The 16095-nt window shown below is 35.8% G+C and overlaps 1 protein-coding gene across 2 annotated transcripts in view; it reads right to left on the bottom strand.

Annotated features, from left to right (window-relative positions):
* EPHA6 (EPH receptor A6) overlaps positions 1-16095 on the bottom strand; it is an 883820-nt gene that overhangs the window by 133616 nt on the left and 734109 nt on the right. For both annotated transcript variants that reach the window (XM_066348030.1, XM_066348031.1), the window contains one exon: positions 13843-14052. In XM_066348030.1, the coding sequence (XP_066204127.1) occupies positions 13843-14052 (210 nt within the window). The remainder of the gene's footprint in view (positions 1-13842; positions 14053-16095) is intronic.

The raw sequence follows: 16095 nt of genomic DNA, 5'->3' as shown, positions 1-16095 counted from the left end.
AGAAAAGGAGTTATTCATTATAATTTTAAAAATCTGAATCATAGCTGGCATTATATTTTAACTAAAACTTATCTCTTCAAATGGATAAGTGTGAGTCATAATACACATCCTTTAGAGTACTTTTTAGGTAAATAAGTCCTCATTTTTATACTTCATAGCAAAGAAACCCAACATTTCAATATGAGTTTAAGATGGGTTACTTAGCAATTTTTGAATGAGAGAGTCTCTGCTCTGCAGCATGATATAAAAACAGTTGTCCTTGTAAATATGTGACAGATTCAGAAAAGGAAGAACTTTCTTAGCATCTAAATCAGCAGTTCTCAACCTGTGGGTTGCGACTCCGGCGGGGGTCGAACGACCAAAACACAGGGGAATTTTCCGATGGCTTTAGGCGACCCCTGTGTTTTGGTCATTCGACTCCCGCCGGGGTTGCGACCCACAGGTTGAGAACCGCTGATCTAAATTATAACCAGATAGGAGATCATATAATCAAATGAGAACAATCCAAATTCATGAAGATACAGTTAGCCACATGTCACTAATTTTATACGTATTATTAGGTGCGGTTCCTAATGATTCACCAGTCTCCCCTTACCTAGTACCTGGTATGCTTTCATCACAAAATTGACAGTAAAAGCCAGGCCCCCATCCTCATCTAGATCCTCTTTTTGTTATTTTTTTCCTTCTATCTTTAGCTCACAATACACATTTCTTAGTGTTCATGTCATTCTACTACTTAAAGTTCCTTTGCAAAGGCTTGATGTACTTTAGTACAGGGTTTACCAGGAAAATCTGCTCCTACTGTTGTAGCCATCATGCTGCTTGGGTGTTTATACATCTATTGTTTTTATTATGCTTACCTGTATTTGGTTACTCTTGGTCCTGTTAGGTTAGGTAGCTAGTTAGACATGAGCTGGGACAGGCAAAGAAGGGGGAGGGATGAATTGCCCCCATGCATTCCTGGTATGCAGGATCTACCTCATCACACCCAGACTGAGGGGTCTCCAGTTCCCTGATATGGTACCAGCCACATAGCAATACAATGAGGACAGATAAACAAGAAGAAGCTGGAAAGAAAAACAACAACAACAAAAAAAAAAACAGGAATGGGAAAGTCTAGGAAGTAAAACCCATAAGTAGCTAAATTCTGTAACTAATAGAGGCATTCATACTCAGGACTGTGTTGCCCACTCCATGAGTGTATTCCTGCATAGCCAATCAACTGTTGCTTTTTTTGCTATACTCTGTCTGTTGGTTGAATTCTTTCTCTCAAGTAGGACAAGAATCGAGGTTTCGTCATTTCACTGGTAACAGTTAGTTCTATGTATAGTCACTTATCCATTCTTAAGAACCCCTTTATGACAAAAGCTCATAGACTCAGACAACAGTATGATAGTTACCAGATAGAAGAGGAATAGGAGTATAGTAAAGGGTTAAAAGGATCAAATATATGGTAATAAAAGTTTTGACTTTGGGTGGTGAGCACACAATGCAATATATAGATGATGTACCATAGAACTATACACTTGACACCTATATAATCTTATTAACCAATGTCACCCCAATAAATTTAATTAAAAAAGCTTTTCATACACAAACACAAAGACTTTGTTTACTTTTGGTTATTGGCCCTCCAATGAATAGGGCCTTAAATATAGTCACTCCATAATAAACTGTGTTGAGTACATGTTGAATAAATAAGTCTTAGACCTAAAGCAGAGCATGTAAAACACTCTTACATTGTAGGAAGAGATTTCTCTTTATATGTAGTCATAAGTCTCATCCTTTTATTTACTTTAGTGTATTTTGCAGTGTAGATAATATGCTCTTATATAATACATGTCAGACATATAGAATATAGAATATATCATATATATTTTAAATAGGGTGCAAATGGACTCATGTTAGCAGAGTTTGATGGAGTAATCTATCTTGTCACATCTCTTTCTGGTTTGACCACTCTAGCTCCAATGGCCATTCTGTTCAATTGCCACATTCTGACTGACCAGTTCAGTATAATAACCACTACTGGAATCACACTGGTCACTCCATCTTTTTAGCCTATGTTCTAACCAGTTCTACTGCTCTTTTCTGTGATAAGTGGCTCTCTAGATTGGTAAAGTCATCTTAATAAAAAATGTCCATGTTGCATACTATTCCAAGAATTATTTTCTTGAAGATTATACAAAAAATAATCTTATCTATAATGTCTTCCCATTTTTATTTTTTATTTTTATTTTTTTTTATTTTATTTTATTTTTTTTTTAAAATAAATTTTTATTAATGGTAATGGGATGACATTAATAAATCAGGGTACATATATTCAAAGAAAACATGTCTAGGTTACCTTGTCATTAAATTATGTTGCATACCCCTCGCCCAAAGTCAGATTGTTCTTCGCCACCCTCTATCTAGTTCTCTGTGCCCCTCCCCCTCCCCCTAACTCTCCCCCTGTCCTCCCTCCCCCCACCCCTGGTAACCACCACACACTTGTCCATGTCTCTTAGTCTCATTTTTATGTTCCACCAATGTATGGAATCATGTAGTTCTTGTTTTTTTCTGATTTACTTATTTCACTCCTTATAATGTTATCAAGATCCCACCATTTTGCTGTAAATGATCTGATGTCATCATTTCTTATGGCTGAGTAATATTCCATAGTGTATATGTGCCACATCTTCTTTATCCAGTCTTCTATTGAAGGGCTTTTTGGTTGTTTCCATGTCTTGGCCACTGTGAACAGTGCTGCAATGAACATGGGGCTACATGTGTCTTCACGTATCAATGTTTCTGAGGTTTTGGGGTATATACCCAGTAGAGGGATTGCTGGGTCATAAGGTAGTTCTATTTGCAGTTTTTTGAGGAACCACCATACTTTCCTCCATAATGGTTGTACTACTTTACAGTCCCACCAACAGTGAATGAGGGTTCCTTTTTCTCCACAGCCTCTCCAACATTTGCTATTACCCGTCTTGTTGATAATAGCTAATCTAACAGGGGTGAGGTGGTATCTCATTGTAGTTTTGATTTGCATTTCCCTAATAACTAATGAAGCTGAGCATCTTTTCATATATCTGTTGGCCATTTGTATCTCTTCCTGGGAGAAGTGTCTATTCATGTCCTCTTCCCATTTTTTTATTGGATTGTTTGTTTGTTTGTTGTTGAGTTTTATGAGTTCTTTGTAAATTTTGGAAATTAGGCCCTTATCTGAGCTGTTGTTTGAAAATATCATTTCCCATTTAGTTGGCTGTCTGTTTATTTTTATATCAGTTTCTCTTGCTGAGCAAAAACTTTTTATTCTGATGTAGTCCCATTCATTTATCTTTGCCTTCACTTCTCTTGCCATTGGAGTCAAGTTCATAAAATGTTCTTTAAAACCCAGGTCCATGAGTTTAGTACCTATGTCTTCTTCTATGTACTTTATTGTTTCAGGTCTTATATTTAGGTCTTTGATCCATTTTGAATTAATTTTAGTACACGGGGACAGGCTGTAGTCGAGTTTCATTCTTTTGCATGTGGCTTTCCAGTTTTCCCAACACCATTTGTTGAAGAGGCTTTCTTTTCTCCATTGTGTGTTGTTGGCCCCTTTATCAAAGATTATTTGACCATATATATGTGGTTTTATTTCTGGGCTTTCTATTCTGTTCCATTGGTCTGAGTGTCTATTTTTCTGCCAATACCATGCTGTTTTGATTATTGTGGCCCTATAATATAGTTTAAAGTCAGGTATTGTAATGCCCCCAGCTTCATTCTTTTTCCTTAGGATTGTTTTGGCTATTCGGGGTTTTTTATAGTTCCATATAAATCTGATGATTTTTTGTTCCATTTCTTTAAAAAATCTCATAGGGATTTTGATGGGAATTGCATTAAATTTGTATATTGCTTTGGGTAATATGGCCATTTTGATTATATTTATTCTTCCTATCCAAGAACAAGGAATATTTTTCCATCTCATTGTATCTTTTTCGATTTCCCTTAACAATGCTTTGTAATTTTCATTATATAGGTCCTTTACATTCTTTGTTATGTTTATTCCTAGGTATTTTATTTTTTTTGTTGCAATCGTGAAGGGGATTATTTTTTTGAGTTCGTTTTCTAATATTTCATTGTTGGCATAGAGAAAGGCTATGGACTTCTGTATGTTAATTTTGTATCCTGCGACCTTACTGTATTGGTTTATTGTTTCTAATAATCTTTTTGTGGAGTCCTTCGGGTTTTCGATGTATAGGATCATATCATCAGCAAAAAGTGATACCTTTACTTCTTCTTTTCCGATATGGATGCCTTTTATTTCTTTGTCTTGTCTGATTGCTCTGGCCAGAACTTCTAGCACCACGTTAAATAAGAGTGGAGAGAGTGGACAACCCTGTCTTGTTCCTGATTTAAGGTAGAAAGTCCTCAGTTTTATGCCGTTTAAAATGATGTTGGCTGATGGTTTATCATATATGGCCTTTATCATGTTGAGATATTTTCCTTCTATACCCATTTTGTTGAGAGTCTTAAACATAAAATTGTGTTGTATTTTATCAAAAGCCTTTTCTGCATCTATTGATAAGATCATGTGGTTTTTGTTCTTTGTTTTGTTGATATGGTGTATTACGTTAACCGTTTTGCGTATGTTGAACCATCCTTGAGATTCTGGGATGAATCCCACTTGATCATGATGTATTATTTTTTTAATATGTTGTTGTATTTGGTTTGCCAGTATTTTGTTTAGAATTTTAGCATCTGTATTCATTAGAGATATTGGTCTGTAGTTTTCTTTCTTTGTGCCATCCTTGCCAGGTTTTGGTATGAGGGTTATGTTGGCCTCGTAAAATGTGTTTGGAAGTATTGCTTCTTCTTCAATTTTTTGGAAGACTTTGAGTAGAATAGGAACCAAGTCTTCTTTGAATGTTTGATAGAATTCACTAGTATAACCGTCAGGGCCTGGACTTTTATTTTTGGGGAGGTTTTTAATAGTTTTTTCTATTTCCTCCCTGCTGATTGGTCTGTTTAGGCTTTCTGCTTCTTCATGACTCAGTCTAGGAAGGTTGTATTGTTCTAGGAATTTATCCATTTCTTCTAGATTGTTGTATTTGGTGGCATATAATTTTTCATAGTATTCTACAATAATTCTTTGTATATCTATGATGTCTGTGGTGATCTCTCCTCTTTCATTTTGGATTTTATTTATTTGAGTCCTGTGCCTTTTTTCCTTGGTGAGTCTTGCCAAGGGTTTGTCAATTTTGTTGATCTTTTCAAAGAACCAGCTCCTTGTTTTATTGATTTTTTCTATAGTTTTTCTGTTCTCTATTTCATTTATTTCTGCTCTGATTTTTATTATCTCCTTTCTTCGGCTGGTTTTGGGTTGTCTTTGTTCTTCTTTTTCTAGTTCCTTAAGGTGTGAAGTTAAGTGGTTTACTTCGGCTCTCTCTTGTTTGTTCATATAGGCCTGAAGTGATATGAACTTTCCTCTTATTACTGCTTTTGCTGCATCCCAGAGATTCTGATATGTCGTATTTTCATTTTCATTTGTCTGTATATATCTTTTGATCTCTGCGCTTATTTCTTCTTTGACCCATTCATTTTTTAGAAGTATGTTGTTTAGTTTCCACATTTTTGTGGGGTTTTCCCCCTCTTTTTTGCAGTTGAATTCTAGTTTCAAGGCTTTATGATCAGAAAATATGCTTGGTACAATTTCAATTTTTCTAAATTTGCTGATATTGTCTTTGTGGCCTAACATATGGTCAATTCTTGAGAATGTTCCATGTACATTAGAGAAAAATGTATACTCTGTCGCTTTGGGATGAAGTGTCCTGTAGATGTCTATCATATCCAGGTGTTCTAGTATTTCGTTTAAGGCCACTATATCTTTATTGATTCTCTGTTTGGATGACCGATCTAGAGCCGTCAGCGGAGTATTGAGGTCTCCAAGTATGATTGTATTTTTGTTAGTTTTTGTTTTAAGGTCAATAAGTAGCTGTCTTATATATTTTGGTGCTCCTTGGTTTGGTGCATATATATTAAGGATTGTTATGTCTTCTTGATTCAGTGTCCTCTTAATCATTATGAAGTGACCATTTTTGTCTTTGAGTACTTTTTCTGTCTTGTAGTCAGCATTATCAGATATGAGTATTGCTACACCTGCTTTTTTTTGGGTGTTGTTTGCTTGGAGTATTGTTTTCCAGCCTTTCACTTTGAATTTGTTTTTATCCTTGTTGCTTAGATGTGTTTCTTGTAGGCAGCATATAGTTGGATTTTCTTTTTTAATCCATTCTGCTACTCTGTGTCTTTTTATTGGTAAGTTTAATCCATTTACATTTAGTGTAATTATTGACACTTGTGGGTTCCCTACTGCCATTTTATAAATTGCTTTCTGTTAGTTTTGTATCTAGTTTGATTCTTCTCTTTTGTTTTTCTATCATTTGTTTCTGTTTGTTTGTGTTCCATACTTCTTTCCTCTGTTGCTACCTTTTTTAAGTCATGTGTTTTTGTGGTGGTTTTTTCTAGGGTGGTTACCATTAAGTAATGAAAAGGGTACCTACCATATTCATTGTAGTACCCTATCTTATAAGTATTTCTGCACTTCATCGTCCTTTGCTACTGTTAATCTCCATTCTCTCCCCCCTTTTTTTTCCTTTGTTGTCACAGTTTAAGTTTGGTTTTATTGTGTTCTTGGTGGAGCTGTTACTTGTGGTGTTGTTTTCTTTTGTTCTTTGAATCTGGTTGGAAAACCCCCTTTAGTATTTCCTGGAGTGGGTGCTTTCTGGTGATAAATTCTCTCATCTTTTCTGTATTTGTGAATGTTTTTATATCTCCTTCATACTTGAAGGATAGCTTTGATGGGTATAGTATTCTTGGCTGAAAGTTCCTCTCTTTCAGGGCTTTAAATATTGGGGTCCACTCTCTTCTAGCTTGTAGAGTTTCTGCTGAGAAATCTGATGATAATCTAATAGGCCTTCCTTTATATGTTGTACTCTTCTTTTCCCTGGCTGCCTTGAGAATTTTTTCTTTGTCATTGGTTTGTGTCATCTTTATTATGATGTGCCTTGGAGTGGGTTTGTTGGGGTTAAGAAAACTCGGTGTTCTGTTTGCTTCTTGAATTTGAGGCTTTAGTTCTTTCCACAGGCTTGGGAAGTTCTCGTCTATTATTTGTTTGAGTATATTCTCCATTCCATTTTCTTTCTCTTCTCCCTCTGATATACCTATTATTCTTATGTTATTCTTTCTGATGGAGTCAGATAATTCCTGTAGGGCTTTCTCGTTTTTTATTATTTTTGAGTCTCTTTCTTCTTCTCTCTGTTGTGCCTCAAGTTGTTTGTCTTCTATTTCACTAATCCTATCTTCAATCTGGGTTGTTCTGCTAGCTAAGCTTGTTACCTCGTTTTTCAGCTCGTGAATTGAGTTTTTCATTTCTGTTTGATTTGTTTTTATAGTTTCAATTTCCTTGGTAATATATTCTTTGTGTTCATTGAGTTGTTTTCTGATCTCCCTATATTGCCTTTCTGTGTTTTCTTGTATATCTCTGAGTATTTTTAAGATTTCTATTTTAAATTCTCTGTCATTTAACTCCAAGGCGTCCAATATGTTAAGTCTTTTCTCCATAGATTTTTCCACATCTATTTGTGTTACCTCTCTTTCTTTTGTATCCATAATATTCGATTTCCTCTTTCTTATTGGCATCTGAGGGTGGTCTTGTTGATAGCACTAATTAGAATTAATAAAGAGTAAAAATTAAAAAACAACAACAAAAAAACAAAAAAAAAAACAAAGGGTAAAACACCCCACAAAAAAAAGCAGTAATAATTTATTATTTCCCCCTTTTTTCCTTTCTTCTCCTTCCCTCCTCTCCCCTCCTCAGGGAAATATCGTGCCTATAATGGAGGGCCTGGTTTGCGGTGAAGAGTTCAAGGGGCAAAAAAAAAGGGGACTAGGGACCTACTAAATGCAAAAAAAAAAAAAAAAAAAAAAAAAGGAAGAAAATCTTAGACAAGCATAAGATGATCTGCCTGCGGGTGATGGTCAACTAAGAGATATAATGAGAGGGATAAGAGGGTACCAGAAAAAAGGACAAAAAAAGGAATAATAAAGAAGAAAAAAATAAAAATAATAAGTAAAAATCTGTTGTATTAAGTGGAGCGAAGACCAAATACAATGGAGACCTTGGGTTGGGAGGATCCAAAATGCCACAAAAATAAACTCACAAGAAAAAAACAAAAACAAAAGCGAAAAAGAAAAATAAAGCCAAAAAAAGCCTTGAGTCCCAAATTAACTAATTTGTTCGTGATTGAGGATTAAATGGGAGGAAAATAAAACGAGAAAAGAAAAAACGAATAGAAAGGAAAAAATAAGAAAAAGAGAAAAACGAAGGAAGAAATAAAAAAGGAAGAGAAAAAAACAAAATAAAGCAAAACAAAAACAAAAAAACAAACAACAACAACAACAACAACAAAACAAAAACAAAAGATGAGAGAGTGAGAGTTAAGTGTTCTGGAGTATAACCCCAAAGGAGGGTGAGGATGAAGAAGAGAAATAAAATGTAACACTTATGGGTAGTGTAGTTCAAGAAAAGGGAAGCATAAGATGGGCAGAGAATAGAAGGACCGAAGTGGAGGAGATAAAGGCAATAAGATAGAAGAAACAAACAACAACAACAAAAAAAATTAGTGGAACAAGTTGTAAAGTCTGTGGATTTTTCTTGATTTTAAGATGTTAACTTCTTCCTTTTTCTTTCCTCTCCCTCTTCCTGGTCGGTGACTCTGTACCCCAGGCTCTGCCCCTGTGTCACACTTAGGTAGGGATTTGCAGTTGATGGGATTCTATGGCAATGTCATATAATTGGCTTTAGTCTTGCTGGTAGTCAAGGCTTGTTGGCGTTTGCAGGGTCCAACGATGAGAGAGTTTGCTTTCCTGGATTCTCTCTCCTAGTCCCCCCTTCCTGAATTAGCAGCCTGGTGATCCAGCTATAAGGCTGCCACTGCTTCTGCCTGGGGAGTAAGAGGCTCAAAGAGCTGGGAAATCCCCACTCTATCCCCACTCAGTGCAAGGCTTTGGGAAAGGCTCTGGCAGTCAGGGCCTCCAGTGTAATCAGGCGGGGGTGGGAGTCAATTGTTGTCAAGGTGACTGTTCAGCGCCTAGCATTCCGTTGGACCTCTCAACCCAGGCTTTCCACACTTTGTAGCCTGTTTTGGCTGGAAAGAAGAGGCACTAGTCTCTGCTTGCGACTAGTGTAGTATAGATCTTATTATCTGCCAAGTCCTTCTTGTTAGCGTTTATCCCTGAATATGGAGGCTCTATCAATCAGAAGTTGCCCCCGCCCCTTTAGCGAGAGGCACTAAAAAATATCACACCTCTTGTCTTGGGTCGGTGAACTGAGAGAGATCTTATCAATTAGAACCGAGGGTGCGCAGATTTCACGGGTTAAGTTAATTTTAGTAATTGGGTCACAGCTGTGCTCCTGAAGGTATTTCAGGCTGCCTGCACGCGCCCCTCCCCCAACGCTTGATTGTTAGCTTGAATGGCTGGGTGAGGTGCCCCGCCCGCGGAGAGAATCTCCCAAGTAGGGAATACCGCCCTGGGGCCTCTCCCGCTCCCCGTGCGCGGGCCACTGGGAACGTCAGCGGTGCTTGGTCTGCAATGCTCGGTCTGCAACCAGACCGGGCGCGCGCCAGCGGCTGCTCGCCGCTCCGGAGTGTGGGCGGTGCTCGCTCTGCAACCGAACTGGGAGCTGCTCGCGGCTGCTCGCGGCGGCTGATCGCGGCGGCGGTGCTCGCTCTGCAACCAACCCGGGTGCTGCTCGCGGCGGCTCGCGGTGGCGGCTCGCGGCGGCGGCTCGCTGCGGTGGCTCGCGGCTCCCGAGTGCGGGATGACTCACCCCAGGCGCACTTCCTCGTGGCTTGAATGAACGTCCCTGCGGTAGCTTCCTCCACACCCTCGTCTCTCAGATTCAAGTGATAACAGTCCTTTCGCTTTCAGTTTGTGTGGAACTCCGTAATGCTCCGAAGATAAATTTTCCTGTTTCTAGTTGATAAATTTGTTGTGATTTTGGGGAGATCTGTCGGACGCGCTGCTCACAGCGCCTTCCTTTCTTCCTAACCCTTCTTAACACAGATTATAAAATCATTCATAAGTAGTGAGGAAACAGCAATTATACTTACACAGCAAAAGAAAAAATAAAAATCATTTAAGAAAGAAACATAACTTAAAAAAATGAAATTAATACTTTAAAAAACATATCAAGCGAGCTTATTCTTTAAAGATATTTTCATGTAAATGTTTTCGTATAACAAAAGTCATTTTCAAATAAATGACTATTCTTCTTTAGTATTCTATTATTCAGGGTTTGCTTAAATTGAAATATATCTTCACTAGGCAGTTCTCCAACCATCTCATTTATTTTAACAGGAAATAAAAGTACTTGGGGCTGAAGTATATTGATATAAAGTCCTAAAATTTTTACACAGCATTTCAACAGAACGTCAATGCTCAATCTGGAATTCTGTTGATTGCTTTGAGACTGAGTACCTGTGACCTAAAGCCATAGAGCCTTTCTTATCTATAGCAGTAATGCCCTAACTGGTCTCCTGGTTCCTAGTCCTCCTGTCCTTCTTCCCTTTCCCTCCCCTCCTCATCCTTCCCTTTTCTGCCTTCATACTGTTGTCAATAATATCTTTTAAAACATACATGCGTTTTGTTACTCCCCTATTTAGATCAGTCAATGTCTGTCTCTTAATTGCTATAGAAAAGACTTTATATTTCTTGAAGTGCCACCCAATTACCTTCACAACCTGGTCCCTCCACCGCTCCTCACCTCGTTTAAAAATGCTCAAGTTTCCATCACTGTGACCATTCACTTTCCCAAATTGCCATATCCTTTCATCTTTTTGTTCCCTCTATCCAGACCCTTTTACCAACTCTGTGTCCAATGAAATATTCTAATATTTGGTTCAAATTTTATCTTTTTTGTGAAGCCTTCTCCAGACTTCTACTTTTTGATACTTCTATATTTCGTTTTTAGGTCCTTAGGATAATACTTTATGCACAAAAGCATCAGTCTGTCTACTCTGTCAAAGGGTAAGCTTTAGTAAGGCAAGAACTCTGACATTTTAAGTAGTGAATGTCCATGATCATTAAAAATTCCAAATAATCAGTATATAATATTCTGTACTACAGAATCCTCTAAGCAGTTAGGAATTTCTGAGACTTTTAAAATAATATGCTTAATTACATTATTTACCATTTAGTTAATACCTATTAAATTCAGAGACATTTCTTAACTGAGGCATAATCTATAGCTTTAAGAGGTACCTTTGGAGGTTAATATTCTGGTTTCTATTTTAATAGGATGTTTAATTCTGTAGTCAGATTTAAATTAAAATAGCCCTGTTCTAGACCTCTCAATCTCTATGATCATATAAGGCAGAGAACATGTTGGAATTTATATGTCAAATCTGCCCCAACAAAACATATATATACTTCAAGATTTGGGTAACACTGTCAATTTTATCAGTCTTTTAAATGTATTTATTTATTTATTTATTTATTTATTTATTTATTTATTTAGTGAAAGGCAGGGAGGCAGAGACAGACTCCTGCATGCACCCCAATAAGGATCCATCCAGCAAGCCCCCTACAAGGAGATGCTTTGCCTACCTGGGCTGCTGCTCTGCTGCTCAGCAACCAAGCTATTTTACTGCCTGAGGCAAGGCCATGGAGCCATCCTCAGTTCCAAAGGCCAACTTTGCTCAAACCATTCGAGCCATGGCTGTGGGAGGACATGAAAGAGAGATAGATAGATAGATAGAGAGAGGTGCAGTGGTGGAGGGTTGTTTCTCCTGTGTACCCTGACTGGGAATCAAACACTGGGGACTTCCAAACACAGGGCTGATGCTCTACCACTGAGTCAGTCGGCCAGGGCCTGGTATCTTAAATTTAGTTATAAGCTTCTTCTTTTAAAATGTAGTTGAAATGTCATTTAATAAGGGGTCTTAAGTATATCTATATAAGCATACAGTCAGAGTCTAGTAGTTATTTCCTATTTATTCTTTATTTTCTATCTTATTTTATTCTTTTTGTAGATAGTATTTGTTGCTATTTTATAAATATTGTACTTAATAATATTTATATAACTTTGAACACTATTCTCCAAGGTTGGAAATAATATACATAAGAGGAAAATCATATATGCATTGTTTTGTTACTTAAGGTTATACAGTTACAAAAATAAAAAGGAAGAAAATGAAGTTCTTGGAAATAAGAAAATAATTATGACATTTCCAATTAGAAAATGGAGTTGAAAATACTGTTTTTTTAAAAAATAAATTTATTTTCAGACTTGAAAGATTCATTTTTATGAAACTTTTTGGTTAAATTAAAAGATCAATAGATACTGCTATTGAGATCAGATTTTGAGATATTAATTTATTTTCCTTAGAACTGTATTTCTTTGTTAGAGAAATTAATGAAAATATCATTGATAAATTAATATAGGGCATTTCTACAAAGCAAACATAATAAGGGCATAACCTGTTTCATCTATAATATTAAACTTGCATCCAGTCTGAAGTATTTTTTACAGTAAATTTTTAAAAGAATCACTTAGAAAATAAAATAAGAGGGACCTAAATAATGGATTTTCTTCATTTAAAATAAAGTGTAAGGTCAGAAAAAGAGGAAAGAATAAAACATCTTGAATAATTTTACTGGCTTATTTTTCATTGAAGCTATCAAATGAGGCAATGGTAAGGGCTTTGTTTAAAGATAACAGAATATATTATTGTTTTATAAATTATTAGCTTTAAGAGAACAAAAGAGAGACTTGGAGAATGAGCTCCTTGAAACAATAACCAAAATGATCAGTGGGATAAAGTGGTTTTGAGGCATTCAGAGATGCTTAACTAATATAATCTTGAGTTAAGATCATATAATTTACATATGATAGTGTAGTTCTAAAGTTTTAGCCTTTTATTTTTGCTCACATTTTACCCAATTATCAGTCAAATAAAGATTTAGAGTGTATTTACATATCTCTAGAGAAACATATATTGTTTATTTCTAAGTATGATCAATCAGATCATTCAATAACATTTACTCTGAGGGGAAAAAAATGTCATTTCATAACCCCTGGCTCTACTTATTACACCATTCTTCAACCCCTGTCATTGACTTAACTTATTACACCATTCTTCAATGCACAGAGCTCCATTTAAAGGAGATAATTATTGAAGCATCAAAAATACCTCAGGCGAAAGCAGCTTTGTGAGAAGGGGTGGACCTCAAGAGTATGTTTAAATAAATTTTCAACATAATGGAAGAAATAAAACAGTTAAATAAAATAGTTAAATATATAAATATATGTATGTATATATATATTTTGTGACAGAGACAGAGAGAGGGACAGACAGTAAGAGAGAGAGATGACAAGCATCAATTCTTCGTTGTGGTGCCTTAGTTGTTCATTGATTGCTTTCTCATATGTGCCTTGACCCGGGAGTGGGCTACAGCGGACCGAGTGACTCCTTGCTCAAACCAGTGACCTTGGACTCAAGCTGGTGAGCTGTTCTTAAACCAGATGAGCCTGCGCTCAAGCTGGTGACCTCGGGGTTTCAAATCTGGGTCCTCTGCGTCCCAGTCTGATGCTCTATCCACTGTACCACTGCCCGGTCAGGATAAAACAGTTAAATATAAGAGATTTTATTTTGTTTTAAATTAGACACTTAGATAAAGTAAATATTTTCAATTAACTAATGATGTTAAATTGGAAAAATGACAAGAGCAGAAAAACAAAACCAGAATTATTCTAATGACATTGAAAATAATTAAAATTAACAAACTATATTGGAAAACCAAACGGGAACTTACAGTTGTTGTATAAGCAGCTTCTGGATCATCTTCCAGCACCCGGGAGAGACCAAAATCAGAAACTTTGCATACCAAGTTGCTGTTGACCAATATATTCCTAGCTGCTAGATCTCGATGAACGTAACCCATGTCAGAAAGATACTTCATTCCCGATGCAATGCCTCGAAGCATACCGACCAACTGGATGACTGTGAAGTGGCCATCATGTTTCTGAAAGAGGATCACAGTTGTTTACATTGATTTATTTTAATGTAGCATGTGCGCGTGCATGTGCGTGTGTGTGTGTGTGTGTGTGTGTGTGTGTGTGTGTGGTATTAAATAAAATCCTTGAACTTATTTTATTGGATCCAATGAATGTAAGCATCAAGTTTGCTGACCATTGACTATGCTCATAACACAATGTAAGAATTTGTTTGATATATAAAGGAAAGAAAATTTAGCTGGAAGGATAGAAAGGAACCAACTAAATTAACATCCAAAAAAAAAATAATTTCAAAAAATTTAAGAAGAGGAAATTAAAATCAAATGATAAGAAGGGCAGCAAAATGTAGGACTGTTTGAAAGCTGTATGATAACTGAAAATATGGTAAAGAAATGATCACTCCGGAAAAAGAAAAATTGATTATGTAAACAAGAAACAAGAAAGCTGCAGAAGAAAGAAAAGAAATATGCAAGCAGGAAATAACTAGATTTTCCCATTCTTTCATTATATAGAGCAAATATGAAGTTGTTGGCAATTGACTGAAAATAGAACGATTTTAGCTCCCAACTGGAAAGAGTAAATGAAATATAAGTAATAAGCCAGGCACAACACTGGTATGTAGTCGTCAATCCCTTGAATATTTATCCCTCTCACCTTGATTTAAAAATAATATATAATTTTTTTAAAAAAGTAAAAATACCCACTTGTCATCTATGCAAGATATGTATACCAATAAAACCAGATACAAATAGAACCCTAGAAATTAAAGAAGATGAAAATAAAAAAAATTTGAAGTTTAAAAACAATGTGTATTGTTCTACTTAATTATTTGGAGATTGTCTTTAGGGGAGATATAGAGAAACATGAAAAATAAAATTCTTATTTTATTAAATAAATTAATAAATTCTTATTTTATTAAATAAATTTTATTTATTATTATTATATGCTTTAACTTGCTGTAACTCTGCTTTATAAATTTTATAAAGTAAAGTTACTTTCCTACTTTATAAATCACCATTACTGTGGAACCGGTAGTACTTTATGTCAGATTTTTGTTAAGTTTGGCAGAATAAATCTTTATAAACAATTTACTATAGTTAAATCTATCTTTTTTATTTATACTTTGGTTGCTCCGCTACCACCCACCATGAAAGCTGGAACACCCACTAGTGGGTGGTAGGGACCAGGTTGACTACCACTGGGTTAAATGAAAAATAAAATTCTTAAGTTGGTTTTCCACATCAGATTACATTTATTTCTGAAAGATATTATAATGAATATCTAGTAAGAGATTATAGGACCATATTACCTTATACATTGTGGTAGAAACATAAATAAGAGTATCTTAAATTTTGCCAAGTGAAGCAGTTTTAATGAATATCTGATTTAAAACTAGAGTAGCTTAGACACAGAGATGATTTGACCATGTCATAGTGACATAGTCACCTATATAATGATGGTTCATTGGTTGGTTAAATCAGGGGTAGTCAACCTTTTTATACCTACCGCCCACTTTTGTATCTCTGTTAGTAGTAAAATTTTCTAACTTCCCACCGGTTCCACATTAATGGTGATTTATAAAGTAGGGAAGTAACTTTACTTTATAAAATTTATAAAGCAGAGTTACAGCAAGTTAAAGCGTATAATAATAATTACTTACCAAGTAATTTATGTCGGATTTTTGCTAAGTTTGGCAGAATAAATCTTTATAAACAACTTATTATAGTTAAATCTATCTTTTTATTTATACTTTGGTTGCTCCGCTACCACCCACCATGAAAGCTGGAACGCCCACTAGTGGGCGGTAGGGACCAGGTTAACTACCACTGGGTTAAATGAATGAGCTTGTACTTCAAATGAAATAAACTTTGTCTTACTATATCAACTTATCTCCCTGATCGCTCTCTGGTAACATCACCCAACTCGTGCAGAGTAAGAAAAATAATCCTTTTTAAAAGAAATATCTATGGTGAGAGTAGCCATTTAAGCAAGCTCTTCTGTATAATTAATGTATAAAAGATATCCTAGCAAAAATATCTTCAGTGTTATTA

Source organism: Saccopteryx leptura, chromosome 8, assembly GCF_036850995.1.
Source record: "Saccopteryx leptura isolate mSacLep1 chromosome 8, mSacLep1_pri_phased_curated, whole genome shotgun sequence".
Classification (NCBI taxonomy): domain Eukaryota; kingdom Metazoa; phylum Chordata; class Mammalia; order Chiroptera; family Emballonuridae; genus Saccopteryx; species Saccopteryx leptura.
This window is presented reverse-complemented; position numbering and strand designations above follow the sequence as displayed.